Genomic DNA, 16,806 nt, shown 5'->3' on the forward strand with positions numbered 1-16,806 from the left:
GGCATGTCGCCGGTTTTATTTTGGTGGCAGAACACCATTAGAAGTAGCAGGGGCCTCAACTAAACTGCAGCTTGGATCAATGTGGAGATGTGTTGAGGCTGTATGTGACAAGCTGAGCCTGACTGATGTACACACCAGCACAGTTTATCTGTAAGAGGGGGAGGAGAAAAGACAGCATAGCAGATTTGTTTTACTGGTGTAAAGTGTTAGTCACCTAGTTAAAATGTACCCTTAAAATAATAATAATTTAAAAAAAGCATCTGTGTAAGTCACTGAGGGATGTCACAGAGGACTTGGTTTACAGAAGCAGTGCAGGTTGTACTGCATCTGAGAACAAGTCCTTTGTCTCCAAAAAACACATAGAAAGTATTTGTGAAGACGACCAGGATGGACTGGAGTGATCATGTGTGATTTTTAAGCACCGGCTACGTATCTGGGCGAAATCTCCAAAACTGACCCATAATCCACCATAACTGAATGGGTGCGACAACAAAGCAGATTTGAATTAAGAGAGTTCCAGTTGAACCAGATAGCTTTACTATGCCTACAGGTGCAGCAATTTCTGTACAACCACCATGAGTTCAGAGAAGTTCAAAGATCCTTAACTTATGTCCATAATATGAATCATCTTCTCCGCCACTTACCAAAGGTGCTCTGATAGATTGAGAGCTGGTGACTCTGAGAGGCCAAAGAAATACAGTAAATTCTTTGTTATATATTGCAGATGGTCAAAGCGTTGTGATATTGTAACATTTATGAAGCTGCAGTCACGCTAAAATGAGACTATAACTGTTTAAAGTAAGGGGCAATATATCTGAAAACCTAAAGATACGATTCCGGGAGGGCCAGAGTTGTATTAAAACACCAGACACAGAAAAGTAGTGCAGAGGGTGGTTTATATTATAGTTGGGAAAATGATTTACAATATATACAGGATAAGCTTTCATCACTAGATAACTGGTTTAATTTTACATTAACCACACACATTTCCAATAAGTTGACGATCAAATTCTTTAAAAAATGTCCATATGCTAATAAAGATCCTGACTATAACAAGCAGTAAAAGTCCAGTTCTGTTTCACCAGTAACCAGTCCAGGAATCAAAAGACTGAGTCAGTCAGGATTAGATGTTGAGCATTCCTTTGGATGTGGTGGAACAGACTACAATTCCTCCTGCCACATAAAAGGAGATCCAACAGATCAACTACAAGGTTCTTTGGGCCAGAGGCCTAGTAGTAGCTCACTATTAAAAAGGGGCCTGGTCTCTGTAAGCAGGACCAAGATTAAGTCAATTTCCTCTTAATATTAGTCAATATGAAGTCATCATTAATACCATAAACATGTTCTTCTTTTAAATTAATATAATTAATAGATAAAAAATATATACAGTATATATATGTACAGGATTCCTTCACTAGTTATCTTAACCCAGTATAATGACAATAATTCATATAGAGTACTCTTCATCTTCATTAATATTCTAGAATAACTGAATGTTAATATTGCACCATCAGACAATACAAAAACATATCTTTCATCAAACAGTGTTGAACACATTAGCAGTCTTAACATAGCATGCTAATGTTAGCATTAGCATGCACCAAACAATGAAATAAACACTCACCAGTTTTTTTCTTCCTGTTTGTAAGCCCATCAAACCTAATCTTTCAAAGATTAGAGGCATCCAGAAACTGAAAGGCATATCAGTAAGAATATCATAATGAAAAATGAAAAACAACATATAAAGTTAGCCCACCTGCAGCAGCCAGGCCTGAACTTCCCTGTCCACAACATGCTCTCCCAGACCAAACACTGGGCTCCGCCCCACTTTTAAAAACTCAAATCCTGCTACATCTTGCAAGATTTCATACTTAGTTCACAAATGGTGGATGGCAGGATAAAATAGACAAAGGGAGACATAACCTTACTTATTAAAAATATTTGGATTACCCCAAATAACCTGGGTTACAATATGCTGCATTATTCTGCTGTGAAGTCATAAGAGGGAGGAATATGGTTGGCAACATTACTCACTGTACAATACTCACTAGATTCATGTTGTTAATGCCAATTTATGATCTGCCCACAAATTAAGACCCATGATGAAAAGCAAAATATTTTCATAATTTTTTCACCAGTTACTCATCACATCCTGTTCTTATAAGTCATAAGTGGCCAGAGCTGATTTTCTACATAACTGGTTTGTAAAAATCATAGTTTGAGTTGTTCTCTGATAGAAATCCATCTATTCTTACCTCTGACATCAACTAAGCACTTTATTCTGGATGTTTTCTCTTTTTCAGACAGTTTTCTTTAATAGTGAGATTAAATCATTCATACCAAACAGTTGCACCAGCAACCATACCACATTCAAAGTAATTTAAATCCTCTTTCTTCCCCATTTTGATTCTGTGGTTTGAACTTCAGTAAGTCATCTTCACCTAAATCCACTAGTCAATTTCTGCTAGTCAATTGGCTGTTTTGTTGACTTTGTTATCAAGTGGCTGAAGATGTGTATCTAATGTAGTGAGAAGTGAGAGTGAAATATATTGTATGTGTATGCCTTTACTATGACTGCTGCACTGCCGTGTCCCGTGGCCTGTTGAAGTGAAAACAGCAAAATTTGGTATTTACAAGTGGTAAACATGCACATAAATCTTTCAAAAGATAAATAAATAATTGTAGTTTAAGTTCTTCAGTCATTATCCTCTTCACCATTTGTAACAGACTAGCTTCTTCAGACTAGCTCCTGTGATATTAATGACCCTATATTGTTGACTATGCAACAAGAAAGGTTTTTGTTTTCTTTTACATGTTTTTAAACATTGAAAGTTGTTAGAGAAATCTTGCTAAGATTTTAATATAAATGTACAGTTGTTGAAGAAAATGCTCCTCTGACTGCTATAATCCAGAAATCATCACTATAGCTGCATGACGACAACAGTGGCTGATGTATGGATTAGGCCATTGTATGAGCAGTTAATTTAAGTACATTATGAAGAATGGAGAACAAAGAAAGACAGATGGATAGATAGATGGGGCATGTAGAGATCATTTCTCATCTCCAACACACAGCATTAGCGTGCTGGAGAGCAGCAGTCAGAGGTCGTCTCCAGCATCTATTAATAAATCTTTATCATCTTGCAGCGCTTCCTCCCTGTGCTCAACACTCACAGCCAAACTCAGAGCAACCCTCCCCTCCCCTGTAACCCCCGCAGTCCCCGTGCAGAGGGACCGGCTGAGCTGCAGTGAGCCGATGCCTTAAACCACCCACTGCCGAAGCAATTAAGAGTTTAACCTGGATGCAGCCCTGGGAGTCCACAGAGAGGCTCCAGTCAAATACAGCAAGGCTCTGCAAAGAAAGAGAGGTGGGCAAGAGAGATGGGGAGGAAAGTCAGCCGAGAGATGAGCAAGAAAAAGAAGACGAGAATGGACAGAAAGTGACAGCAAGCAAGGAGGAAGAAGGGAGGAAGCACACATCTAGACTGGAAAATAGAGGCTAGTGAAGGGAGGGAGGGAGAATCTCATCTCAGTGTACACAAACCTCTCCTCCTCCAGAAGAAGGTCACCAGCTCTCTCCGAGGACTCCCTTAAATAAAGTCCCCTATCCTGCACTTTTCTGGGCAAACAACCTCCTCTGCTCTTTATTAACTAAATATGAGGGGGACTTTGACCGGGGGACAAAAATTCAATATTTTCCCCCACCAAATATTTAAACCAAGCAAATAAACAGACAAATAAATAGATCTCCTCTGCCAGGGGAGTGGAGGGCCAGACGGTCCCCAGGATGTAATTTGACGGCCCACTTACTTGGAGGGCCAGAGCCCGACTCTACTCAGACACTCATTCGAAGAGCTGTCAATCAAGGGGCAGTAGCGTTAGGGATATGATTGTGTGTGCTACTGAGATGGTGCGTGTTTGTGGGCGGGCATGTGTGTGTGTGTGTGCGTGTTAAAGTGGTGGCTGCCAATTCATCCTCAAGGTTGGAGCAGATAAGGTGAGCATCACTCCTGACGAACACACCACACCTTTCTGCCACCCATACCCCCATTTTCAAAGCAATCCCTCCTCCCCTCTTATATCTGTCCATTGCCTCTTGGATTCTGCATATATAAATAATCCTTAAGAATGACCTAATATTCACAATTTTGTTCTGACAGTCTCCTGGAGATATATTAAACATGATGGCAGCGTAGGAAGAGAATGATGAGGTCGATTGCCTTTGCAGTCCGGTGCAACTGAGAAAGACTTCAAATGCTGATAGAAGATGAGGAACAGTAGTTATTACACAATTTTTTCTCTCTCTCATTTCTGGTTATATTCTCTGTTTCTTGTTGAACAACATCTCTCTTTCATTTTCAGCTTTGTCTTCATCTTTTGAAATGAGGCAGATCAACAGATCCATCTGTGTCTTTGTACTCATCCTTTTGTTGTTTTATGTGGAGGATCTCAGAGAGATTTTGAAAAGGGAAAAAGAGAAAAAACTCCCGGTAAGTAAAATACATCACTGTGATGATTCTCGTACAATAAATGACTCTAATTGCCATCAACGTTGAAAGGAGACAATTTGATACTTTTGTCCCCAGCTGCCTTCAGGTGGAATGCTTCACCTGTAAAGTATTAGCTGTCACTTTGTTCTCCTGCTCTTTATCCTGTGCTGCTTTGGAAAAGAAAAAAAGTCCTTTCAGGAGAAAAATGACAGCATCTTCCCAAATCTTGTGTAAATGCTCAAAGCTTTATAAATAGTGCCAATTCATTGCAGTGTACAGTCACACATCGTACATTGCCTTGCAGAAGAATAAATACTGCTTGAACTTCTGCACATTCTTCCTACGCTTGTACAACTGATAAGCCTGTGTATATTATTGGGATTTTATGTAATCAGCCCATACAAACTAGAGCAAAGTTACCAAGCAGTAGGAAAATTATACAGGATTTTTCTTTTTGTTTTTTTCTCTAAAAAACAAAATCAAAAAGTTTTTTTAATGAAATATTTGTACATTTTTCAATCTTTCTCTGTCTACCTCATATGCACTACTTTGGCCTGAGTCTTCAACTCAAAAGTAAATAAGATAAAGTGACAAAATGTGGAAAATTATTAATACTTTTGCAAGGACTGTATGTAAGTAAATATACCAGTTTTGATCAATGAATTTTCTGATTTCTAATTCCACTAGTTATGTTGTTATAGCTCCTTTACCTCCGGCTGCCTTTGTTCTATCTTCCTAAAATGAATAAAAAGCTCTCTCTCTTTCGTCCTAAGTGTGGATTGCAGGGGTGTGTATGTGTGTGTTAGTGGGTTGCTGCATGGGGAGAGGACTGGCGATATCAGAAAGTCCTTTCATCCATTTTAGATGAGATGCAGATGACTCAATTATGCTTGGCCCTGACATCAAGACCACTCGGCGGAGGAGCTGCTAACGTTGGAAAACGATCCATTTAATCCCACTGATATGAATGGCGGAGCAATAAGGGGTCTCGCAATGTTAAGAGAGAGAGACAGGTGTGAGTGAGGATGCTTCATCGACGGTTTGGAGAAACAGCGCTCAGTGGACTGAAATGGTGTAAAAGTGAAAATTCACAATCAGAAACTATCTTTTTGTTGCTTTTGTGCTTTATAGTTGGCTAAAGTACAACTAATTTCATTCTGAAATAAAGAACAAAAGCTGAACATTAGCTGACATGTAACATTGACTTTGGTTTGGTTCCCTAAGGCAACCCAGGTGATTTTTGCTATCAGATCAAATAACACAGCGGAGCAGACCGTTCAGCATACAAAGAATCCCAACTTTCATGCTCCTGGGATCTGTTTCTACACTAGCCACAGTGTTGCAACTGCTACAAAGATCATCTTTTCAGACAAACTCCAGTGGTAGAAAATTCAACCAGCAGAGATCAATGAGTGTGGAATGAATATGGGGATTGAATGGGAGAAATGGGTCAGCCGTTCCAGACTGGTAATGAAAGAGGGTGAGATAAAGAGACTGAGGTCCTGCAGGACAGATGATATTGCGGCGGCTGGTTACCAGAGCCAGGGCCACAGCAAAGACCCACAAACATGCTCTACATTTGATCAGATTACTGTTTGATCTGAAAGGGCTTTCTCCCTGAAGACCTCCTCTCCACTTTGCAATAAGTGCACACACTCATCACGCCATAGCTTGTGTTCATCAGAGCTGCTTAACTGCAAGGCTTCTGACTACATAAACATCACCAACATGACTTCACCGTCAATTCCCTCTCACTCTAATACTAAATGAATGGGGGGCAAGGAAGCATGTCAGTGGTGATCAGTTTTCTATCAGTCTATAGGCTGCGGTTCATACATCCTGCAACTTCAATACTGTAAAAGCAGAAATAGGTATGTTTCAACAGTGAGTATTTGAATGTTTATGTATTGGTTTTTAGAGGTATTGTTGCATATGGATCCAAAGCAAACAATCACTTCAGGAAAATCCACTTTCAGACTATCATTCATGACTTAAATACTGTTAATGTTTGCCAGATCACACCCTCCATTTTAGATGAGATGCAGAGGATTCAATTATGCTTGGCCCTAACAAAGCAAATAGTTTTATGTTTTACTGTCATTGCATGGCATCAAAGGAAAGCATGGTCAACTTGAGTCTTTTGCACAATACCCAAAAAATCTAACATCTGGTTATCAGGTGGACTGGGAAAGTCCTTAAATTGTATATAGTACCATATGCATTCTTAGTGAATACTTCTTATTTCAAACTTCCTTTGACAATGATAATTTTTTTAAAAAGTGCCAAGGTCTCTGTTAAGAGTCGAGTCAAAAATAATAATCCAAATTTCTTTAAGAAATGGGTTCCTGTGTGATAAAATCAATTAATTAATCCAACTTTATTTGTAGAGCACTTTTCGTACAGTAATGTGCAACATAAAGTGCTTTACAGAATTCAGTAACACAAAGACAGACATTCAGCCGCTTGACACAGACACAACAGAATGACCAAGTCAAGTAAATAAAACAAGTACCTTACAGGCTCATGTTTCCTCAAAGCAGTAAAAAAAAAAAACTGAACACATGGAACACTTTGGGAAAAAAGGCACATAATTATGGTTTATAAAAGTATTTTCGTCTTCTGTTTTTAGTAGTTAAAATTTTATGGCAGTTAATAAATAGAAATCTAGCAAAGAATCAAAATGCCTTGCATAAACAACCCAAACCTTTTATGAGTCAATCTAAATTGCACATGAATAGGAAAAGATTGCACCAGTCCCAGAAAGTGATTCAGATCTTTAACCTTTAGCTGGATTTACAGCAGTTACTTTATGTGCCGCACAGCCTTTATGCTGATGTGAAACTTCTTCGCTCTGCCTCTTTTATGACCTTCAGTGTAATTAACAGTTGCAAAACATTAGGGCTTGTGTTGCTTCACATGTACTCAATCAAGTCAATGTTTTGTTGGTGCTGAGTGGTGTGTGTCTGTGTTGGTGACAAATGAGAGCAGCCCGTCCCACTGCTGACAGCCGCCCCAGAGCTGCGATGCTATCTTCAGCTCTTCTCCCTGCTTCTACAATTACTGCTGCTTCTGTGGCCCCGGGGCCTCTGACACCAGCCAGGACTGCTTGGACACACAATGATCGCACACACAAATACATTACACATGTGGATCAGTTTACAAAAACTCAAGCATGCACATTTTTAACAAGTGTCTTCATTTTTGGAATATACAAAATACTTTTTTGAGTGTGTAGCTCATGCACTGATTGCTGCACAGAGCCAGAACCAAAAATGTGACCAGGGCTTCTTGATACATTATAGATCTGGAATAGCTCCTTATTTAACCCAAACTAATTTTTATTCACCAAAGTTTCATAATAAATCTAAGTTCTGCAGGTGGTGTCTAAATATTTATCACAGGTAAGTTAAAACACATTTCTTGATTTTATTTATCTAAACTGCATTCAGCCTTACCGCCACAGCCACACACTGGAACATTTGACTGGGATTTGACCCTAAACCGATACCTTTTCCTCACCACACACCTGGTTATTTTATCTCTCTCTGCCCCTATTGTCGGCCTAATTGAGAATGGCTCGGCTGGCTGGATGGCGGCTGACCCCGGTCAGAACAATGCATACCTGTGGCTCTCACCAGCGCCGTGTAATTGTCTCTTCAAGTGGGGCCCCTTTTTTTAGTTGCCCCCTAAGGGGGGAGAATGCTCCACACTCATCCATCACTCAGTCACTCAGCCACTACAGGAAATAGTTAACACAAGCAACCTCTGGGACAGCAGCTGGTAAAGGGCGGGGCGGTGAGGTCTTAAAGTGCAATTGAGAATATTAGCCGTCATTTCTTTTACTGGGAGAGACATTGTTCAATCCATCTGTCCATGAGTCAGTTGGAGGAAAGTTTTTGCTGACACAGGAGCTTTTCTCAAAGAGAAAAGAATCAGCAGATTATCTGATAAAAATAAAGCTCTAAGTTGAGGGGAAAAAAGGAAAAATAAGTTCTAGTACTCACTCAGGGTATCAGGAAGTTCCTCCAAAAAAACAAAATATAGTATGGCAAAATGTTAAGGGATGCAATATTAAAGATACTGGCACTTTTTAAGTTGTAGCGCATTAAATCAGCAGAGCATATTCTCCAGTCAAGGATGAACATTGACTTTTTTTTAAGTTTTCACATCCCTTTAACTTTTACAGATTTTTTCCTGTTACAATAGACCAACACAAAGTACAGTGACTGTAACCTTTACTTAACCAGGTATGTCTCATTGAGATTAAAAATCTATTTTTCAGTGTGCTGCACAAGAATGTTAGCAGCACACGGACGAATCAAAACTAGCAACAAACTGACAAATCAAAACCATATAAACTCCATAAAAATACAATATTGTATTCATATTTACTTGAGTAAATTTTTGAGACATGTTCGTCCAGGCTTAGTTTCCACATTCTTTTTACTTATTATTTTGATTCAGCACATCTCTACAATTTCTACTTTCCCTAATCAACTCTAGTTCCTTACTACAAAGAAAAACCAAAACCAAAAATACATACCTTTGTTAACTACTCCAAGTATTGGTTTCAAAAGATTTAGGTTAGGAAATATGATTGGAAACATGATTTTTTTTATGTCTGCACTTATTTTGTAATGAACAGTTTGTACCTGTGTGCTGTATTGAGTAGGAATACAACTTTCAAAAATGAGAAGGACTCAGGCGATTGGATAAAACACATTTCTTTTTTATTTACTGCCATTCCTACTGCTTCAGACATACAAGCTGAGGCGCTGGGAGCACAGAGTGATTCAAACAAGTCAACACCGCGGCTGATCTACAAAACAATCTCCCCGACAATAACAAACAACAAAAAGCGCTGAAAGAGAAGAAGTAAGAAGAACAGTGTTTGGCAACCATTAACATCTTGGAAAAAACCTTAGAAGTAAAAAAAGGAGTGCATTTTGCATTTTTAATAGCAAACAGCATCTCTACTTCGTCATGAATTAGATAGAGAGAGAAATAAAACTAGCTGAGCCGATAAATCACTTTGAGGTCGGCCCTCTTCCTCAACCCGTTTTTGCAGCTTTTCTGAAAGTGGATTTTGTCAGAAGCTCCGGATCTTTCCCTCGCTCTCTCGGATGGCCCGCAGCATTACAGGGGAACGTGGTGCTCTACACGCTTTAAGAGTAATTAAAAGCGACTGAACAGCTGTAATTATGAGAAACGGCGGTTGTGTTCCGGGTCATTCTATCAGAGCTGCCTTTCATCAGAGCAGAGGAAGAAGGGGCTCTTCTGCAGCTCCCCGTTTCTTCGTCTTCAAGAGCAAACAACTAGCAGGCGTCCTGCAGGGCTCACACACACTATCACATTCACACATTCACCCCTTTTTGTGGGCATGTGGGGGAGAGAGCGTGCACAAAAAAAAAAAGACACACACACAAGTCAACAACCGATCACATGGATAGTCGCATTGGTAAATGTACACACACACACGCACGCAAATTACATTCGCAAAGCAAAATGGCACAAGCACGCCACTGCACCACAAACACGACACGTTCTTCATGTTTTCCACCGGATGACATTCAGAACTTTCTTATCGTAGTCTTTCTTTGGTCTCTTCAGGCTCATTCCACTTCTGAACACAATTAAACGGGATAACACTATACACAAGTGAAGAATGCAATACCATGTGACCAAAGTGAGTTTTCTTACCAATCTATACTGTATCATAACATTGTGAGACAAGCAGAAAGCATATATGGATGTACTGTGACTACCGAGGAGTCAATCCATTGATAAAAGCATGTTTGGATTACATGAGATTAAGCAACAGAGTACACAGAAATAATAAATAGTTACACAATGTATGCCAACACTGAAATGTAGGTTCCACATATGTTTTGTTAGACCGTTGTGATACTAGTAGCTCAATGCTAAGCTCTGCGTTGTTAGCATGTTACTGAAGCACTACTCTGTATATATGGTGGTGGTCTGGTTTTTGCTCCCAGACAAATCCAAGTTGGAGTGACCGGAATGCCAATATCGGCAGGGATAGCGGTGGGTGAAAGAGAAGGGAAGGATCTAGATGCCCCAATCACAAGGAATCCAACCATGATGGAATCACAATAAATGTAGCATCAGTGGTCAGTCTCCTCAAACTGAAGTGGGGACCATTCAGAGACGCTGGTGGGTTGATTTCTTTCATCCTTAGTTCCTTTATCTGTCCTTCACATCCTAATAGAACAGAAACAAAACAATAAATATGAAAACATAAAAAATATTCTTATTTTGTCTGGTATTTATTCATGTCAAAGGGAACATGGAGTCATTGAATTTATTAAGCTCTCAGTTATAGTTTAAAACAACAGTGGATGCACATTTTCTTGCAAAACCGTAGAATGAGCTCAAGCTTGTTTGATCTAAGAAGAGTTTGCAAATATTGAATCACTAGGTTGTGCAAAGTTGATACAAAGCGATACAAAGAAAAACTGTAAGTTGAGTGAAAGGTAGTTCTAAAAATGTTTGTCTTAAAGTTGGGGTCGGGTACAAATGCAAATATGCTGCACTTTTTCTGATTTCATTTGAAAAACATGTTTTCAAAGCCATGCATCATTTTCCTCTATAATGGAGTGCATTTTTTTTGTTTTGTGGTTGTAATGTAATTTGAAAACAAAGAGAAATAGATAAACATGAAATAGACAACAGGACAGTAGAGGACTTTTGAACTGGCTCCATTTACACAAAATGAACTCAACCAACTTTTGAATCTTACAAAACATATTTTTGTTCACATTTTGAAGCAGGTGTGTAAACTTCTAGGGCTGTAGGAATCTCTGCACAGAGTGAAATAGTGCTGCTAAGACTAGTACTTGATTTTTGTTTTTTATTTAAATTGTCCTTTTGGGTCTTAATAATGACCATAAATAGCCATTTGTGTTGCTTGTGCCTTGAGCAAGCCTTTCAGCTGTTCCCACAGTGTGCTCCACATGTACATTTCAGTCTCGAGTTCACGATTGACGGTTCACAAACTGCTCTAAAAATAATCGCATCAGTTATTGCGTGTCTGTGTGCATGTATTTATGTAAAACACTGAATAATAGCTGGTCTATTAACTTATAGAAAAGTGTTAAATAAACAGGCCAAGCAGTTGAGTGAATGGACGCTGAATTGGTGTATTATTACAATCGTACGGTAGCAGCCACATGTAATGCAAACCTAGTTTTGATGTGAAAATCCATGAAATAAGTGTGTCTGTTATTGCTGTTGCATATTAGTAAAATGAAAAAAAAAAAGAAAATACAACCTTTAACTTAAGTTCTTAATTTAGGACAAATACCATGTTAAAAAATTATTGATTGTTACAATTAGTGACGTCCAGAATTATCAGCTAAAATGAATGTAACTGCAGAATTATTTCAATTTGTATTTAACTTTAAGTTGAGATTTTTTAGAAACATTTATATAATATTTCATGGCTCTATGTTTCACTTTAGATATGTATATTTATTAAACAGACATCAGGTTCTTTCAGGTTCCACTAGACTTTATAAGAACCAATATTTAAATCACCAACATTTGAAGAGAGTAAGGGAGGTTAAAAAACACCCTCAAAATCTCAATGGGATACTCACCAACACATACACTTATTTTATTTTCTAGTTGTGGTCAGTTGGCAGACAGAGTAAGCACAAAGATCTGTTAGTGTTGGAGGAGGTGAAGACTGGAGGCTGCAGGTGTGTGAGAAGAACTGACCCGACCCGACTCCAGTTACAGTCAAACAAATGTTTTAGATTTTTTTCTACATGGATCCCTTGCCACTAAAATAGTTTTTTAAGATGAGATTTTTTTCCCTACTGAATAAATGCACTCAAATGTTGGGTTTCTTAATTTTTGTGTGAGACTATGCTACTGCAATAAAAAATGACTCAAGCAATTTTGCCCATCATTAAAAATGTACTTATTCGGTGAGTGTGTACATTTATTTTGGGCCCACCTCCACAGCAGTGACTCCACTCTGCTGATGATATCAGCCAGATCAAAGGGCAGAGGCATGCCGGGGTCATCCACACCCCAGAAGGGTCGGTCCACTGGGGCCTCCTCAGGGGGTAACGTCTGCGCCAGACTCGAGTGGCACCTGAGGCGAGAGGACACAGCAAACACACAAAGCCATTAACTCCTCCCTACCATCAGAACTAATTGGAAGAAACAAACATCAGGGCAACAGACTTGGAAGACTTTCTGCTGCTGCGTTCAACAACAGTAATGGAGAATGTTCTATCTGACTTGCAGCTTAGGAGTTTGTCTTTGTCTCTCTTGTATAAAAGAGACTGTAAGCATCTTAATTTTCTGCACTTGTCTTGAACTGTTTTTGGCAATACTGACATACTTTCAAGCCAGGAAAGCTCCCAGAACCAAACATAGCTGAGACAAATAGGAGAAGTGATGTCAGAACATATTTTCTCAAGCGATGAATGCCTGTGACAGCATAAAAGTGATGATAAGACATGATATCATGCATCATGATTAATGCCCTGTTCATTTCACACTCACAAAGAGCCCCACACAGCAGGATGCTTTCATAAGAACATCACTCTCTGTTGCTGCAGTGAGAAACCCAGCCTCTTCGTGTAACAGCATGATTGTTGTGTGATTAATAATTGGAGGTCATCTGTAATTTCCACAGTATGTTGAACCCCCGCAGACCTCGGCCACATCTTTTGTCAGACCTGTGTAAATATTTACTGCTGTGACTCTGTTGTGCTCTCTGCTGTCACTGTAAATCTGCCCTCCCTCTTCCTCCTGACAGACGAGAGTGACCCCTGACCTGGAGGTGCAACAGGGAGAGGCTGGATATGGCATTTTGTATGTTCCCTGTGTAGTGTGTGCTTCCTGAGCCACAAGGCCAACTATATTCCCCACTCAGTCATTATGCCACCGTCTGTCATATCTCTTTACCCAATCCACAGACGCCCAACCACCAACACCACCTTGTGGCCACTGACTGAGCGGAGGGCATGAAGGAGACCAAGAGAAAGATATGGGGGTCGGTTATGGATGGGATGAGGGGATGTTAAAGTTGTTAGGGGACAGCCGGGGGCTGCCACAATTTGTTGTAATATATTTTCTCCAGAGCCACTTAATGTTCAACTGGCTCTCAGCCTAAGTGCTGCATTTTTGGTGCGGTTAGCCCTTTAAACGGCTGCTGCATTACGGTGGTGAGGAGCAGCATTAACATCCACTGTCCAATATATCTTTTGGCGTTCTGGATCAGGGCCTGATAATAGCATCTGTTAACATGCACTAAGTACCATTATGTAGCACATCACTTCATAAATAATACGATTAAGCGACCTTGGGGCTTTGCGACGAGCCGTGTGTTTAAATGTTCTCATCATTTATTTAGGGTGCAAATTAAAGGAAGCACCACTTCAGAGAGGGAAGATGAAGACATGGATGGCATACTGATCTCTGCAGTGTGTTAGTGCAAACTGACCCAGACAGCAAACACACATACACACGGTGCGATTCTGCTGACATCAGCTTATGGATACCACAGCCCAGAGAAAGCCATGCTTTTGATTTGGTCTGATTAAGTATTCATGCAGCAGAGCTATGAAAGAACAGCCTTTTTCTGCTGCCCTGAGTCATAATGAAAGGCTACATAGCGTGAAACCCCGACTGGCCACCTTCAACAGAGCTGCTGCATTTATTTGACAAGGGATCTTGCAACATTTGTACGCAAACAGAAGGCTCCTGGTTTACCAGAGATATAAAAGATATAGCGGCTGGAGGACTATCAAAGATAATATAGTGAAGGTAATTCAGCACACACTTTTACACAATCTACCACTGTTTCCCGAGTACCGTCCCCTGACTGCTAAAATGGAACCAAACAAAAAGTCAATATCGGGCGAGGTGCCTTAAGCTCTCCAGGGCTCTCACAAGATATTCTGTGTAAGCCATAGTAGAGTACAAACAAGGCCCTCTGAAAGACTTTCCCCTGGCAGAGCAGTCCACCTTAAAGTTAAGGTCAAAGACAAAGAGGCGTGCATGTGTGTGTTCAGTGGTGTTGGAAAGGGAGGGCTTTAAAGGAGGTAGAGAATGTGTTTGCGAGTCCAGGCTGTTCCAATGGATTAACCCCAGACAGATATGGGCCTAACTATCCCATCTGGCGCTCGGTCAAGAGAGATTGGCAATACAATCACTCATTTCAATTTGCCCTGAAACCTTATAGCCTGGCAGGCCCCTGCTCAAATGGTATGCTAATGCGAAAGGTATCTAGGACTCCATCGCCTCTATTCCACAGAGGCCTGTACCTCCGTGCAGCACAGTGCACTTGAACTGCGGCTGGGGCAGTAGCTCCACGGCCCTCACTGTAATAAGGGCCCGAGCCCCTTTGCGCTCAAACTAACCACTTTAGCTAAAGTGAGTGTTAATTATGGACAGGCAAAGCAGTCAATAAAAGGTTAATGTAAAAGTCAAAGGATAAATTCCTTTAAGCATTGCATCATTCCACCATCTCTGCGACCAACACACTGCTCACAGGTCTCCTAATCAATACGTTTTACTGTAATGCGCTCCCTATCGATTTCCTCCCCCTGCACTCCATGGTCCGAGCTCCATCACTTGGTTGAATAAAGGAAGGAGAGGAGAAAAGGGGGGAGAGAAAACTGAGTAAATAAAATGATTAACCTCAGTTTCACTTTGTTGTTTCGCTCTCTGAGTCCATCTGAAAGGCTTGTCAGAAGAGTGAAGGGTGGTCCAATATCATCCCTGCCATCAGATCACAACAGTCCTGACCAGCCCAATCATCAGCATCATCAGTACTTTCAATCTCTGGGTGGTGTGTAATTGTGTAGGAGTACGCTCAAGCAGGGTCATACATTAAAAGGCTCTACGCTCTTAACAGGGTAGAAATCCGCCTAATAGACAACATCAGTGCTTCCGACTCAAGCAATTACACTGATAAATGCACAATTGTGTCAGGCAAAGTGAAAAACAACCAAGAGAATGTAGATAGGAGACGACACTTATTGCATTATTGCTACAGAAGGTTTTTTGTAATCACAAGGGACTACAGTGCGTGGGCTTCCTGACTCAGAACATCATCATACAAAATGCCAAAATGATGTGGTGCTTTTTACAAAAGTCAAAGAAAGAAAAAGGTAAGTTGAGGCAAAAAAGTTAGAGCAGCGCTTGTTGTCCCAGGAGGAGGATGTGGAAATGCACCTGGCTGCAGTGTGGGGTATACTAAACAACCAGGCAATACATGGTCCTGCTTTATGTGATAAATTACACATAAAGCATTTAAACATACATAATTTAGAAATATTTTTCAGTATCTGTGTTATGGCCTCCATTAATTCCTCTGTCACATTGCTACTTAAGTTCCGACATTGTTTGATTTACAAATTTACCATAGCACTCCCTTATTTGTCTCAGTGCTGGTAACAACTAAACATTGCTATTGTCTGCAAGAAAGAAAGCTGACTGATTGGAAAGTCATGGGGTGGAAACTACAGGAGTGTCTTTTTGTTTGAAAGTACAGCTGGTATGCATTTGAATTTAATTAAACGTCTACTAAACTCAGGAGCCATTCACTCTTCATGTTCATTAAATTTTCCACAAGTGTTTATCTGTAAAAAAAATGAAAAAAAATAATGAAGAAAAGCTTGGGCTTACACCAACTTTGACAATTTATCAACTTATATTTAAGTAAAATCAAATTCTTCCTTTTAAACATACTTCACTGAAAAAAAATTATATAAGGGAGTGATTTTATGATTCTTGACACATTCGCCTGTGTTGTCCAACTCTCTATTCCTGACTATAAATTAATGTTATGGAGCCCTGACTCTTATCCATTGACCACTGTAGTTAGGCACCAGCCCCTATATAACTCTGCAATGATTCAGTGCGTATGGAAAATGATGGTAAAATGTGTTGAAAACTTTAACTGTAAATAATAAAAAAATATATATATTAACTTTTGTAACAACAACAAATAAGCATTACTTTTTGTGGTTTGAATAAAAATTATTGTTACACAGCTTGTTTAAGAGTTTTGTGTGTCTATCAAGAAACATTTTCAGGGTTATGTTACTGTGAGAATCTCACTTATACCCTTGCCTAACTTTAATGAAAGTATGTTTTATGAAGATCAGAACAGATTAAAAAAAAGAAATATTAGACTTTAAATATGTAACTATAGCTACATGAGTGGTGTATTTTGTACACAGTACATTAAAGGACACCAGCAGAGAGAAATATCAACACTGAACAAAGAACCATTTCAAAAGTATGTGTCCTTCCCTGTCTATGAACTTAA

At 39.7% G+C, this 16,806-nt stretch overlaps 1 protein-coding gene across 1 annotated transcript in view; it reads right to left on the bottom strand.

Moving 5' to 3' along the window:
* Positions 1–9,198: 9,198 nt before the first annotated feature.
* Positions 9,199–16,806, bottom strand: part of fto (FTO, alpha-ketoglutarate dependent dioxygenase) — a 143,968-nt gene continuing 136,360 nt past the window's right edge. The window contains exons 9-10 of the mRNA XM_005796113.3: positions 12,472–12,612; positions 9,199–10,712 (exon numbers count right to left, since the gene is read on the bottom strand). Coding sequence (XP_005796170.2) covers positions 10,706–10,712; positions 12,472–12,612 — 148 coding nt within the window. The 3' untranslated portion in view covers positions 9,199–10,705. The remainder of the gene's footprint in view (positions 10,713–12,471; positions 12,613–16,806) is intronic.

The sequence above is a fragment of the Xiphophorus maculatus genome, chromosome 4 (assembly GCF_002775205.1).
Source record: "Xiphophorus maculatus strain JP 163 A chromosome 4, X_maculatus-5.0-male, whole genome shotgun sequence".
Taxonomy (NCBI): domain Eukaryota; kingdom Metazoa; phylum Chordata; class Actinopteri; order Cyprinodontiformes; family Poeciliidae; genus Xiphophorus; species Xiphophorus maculatus.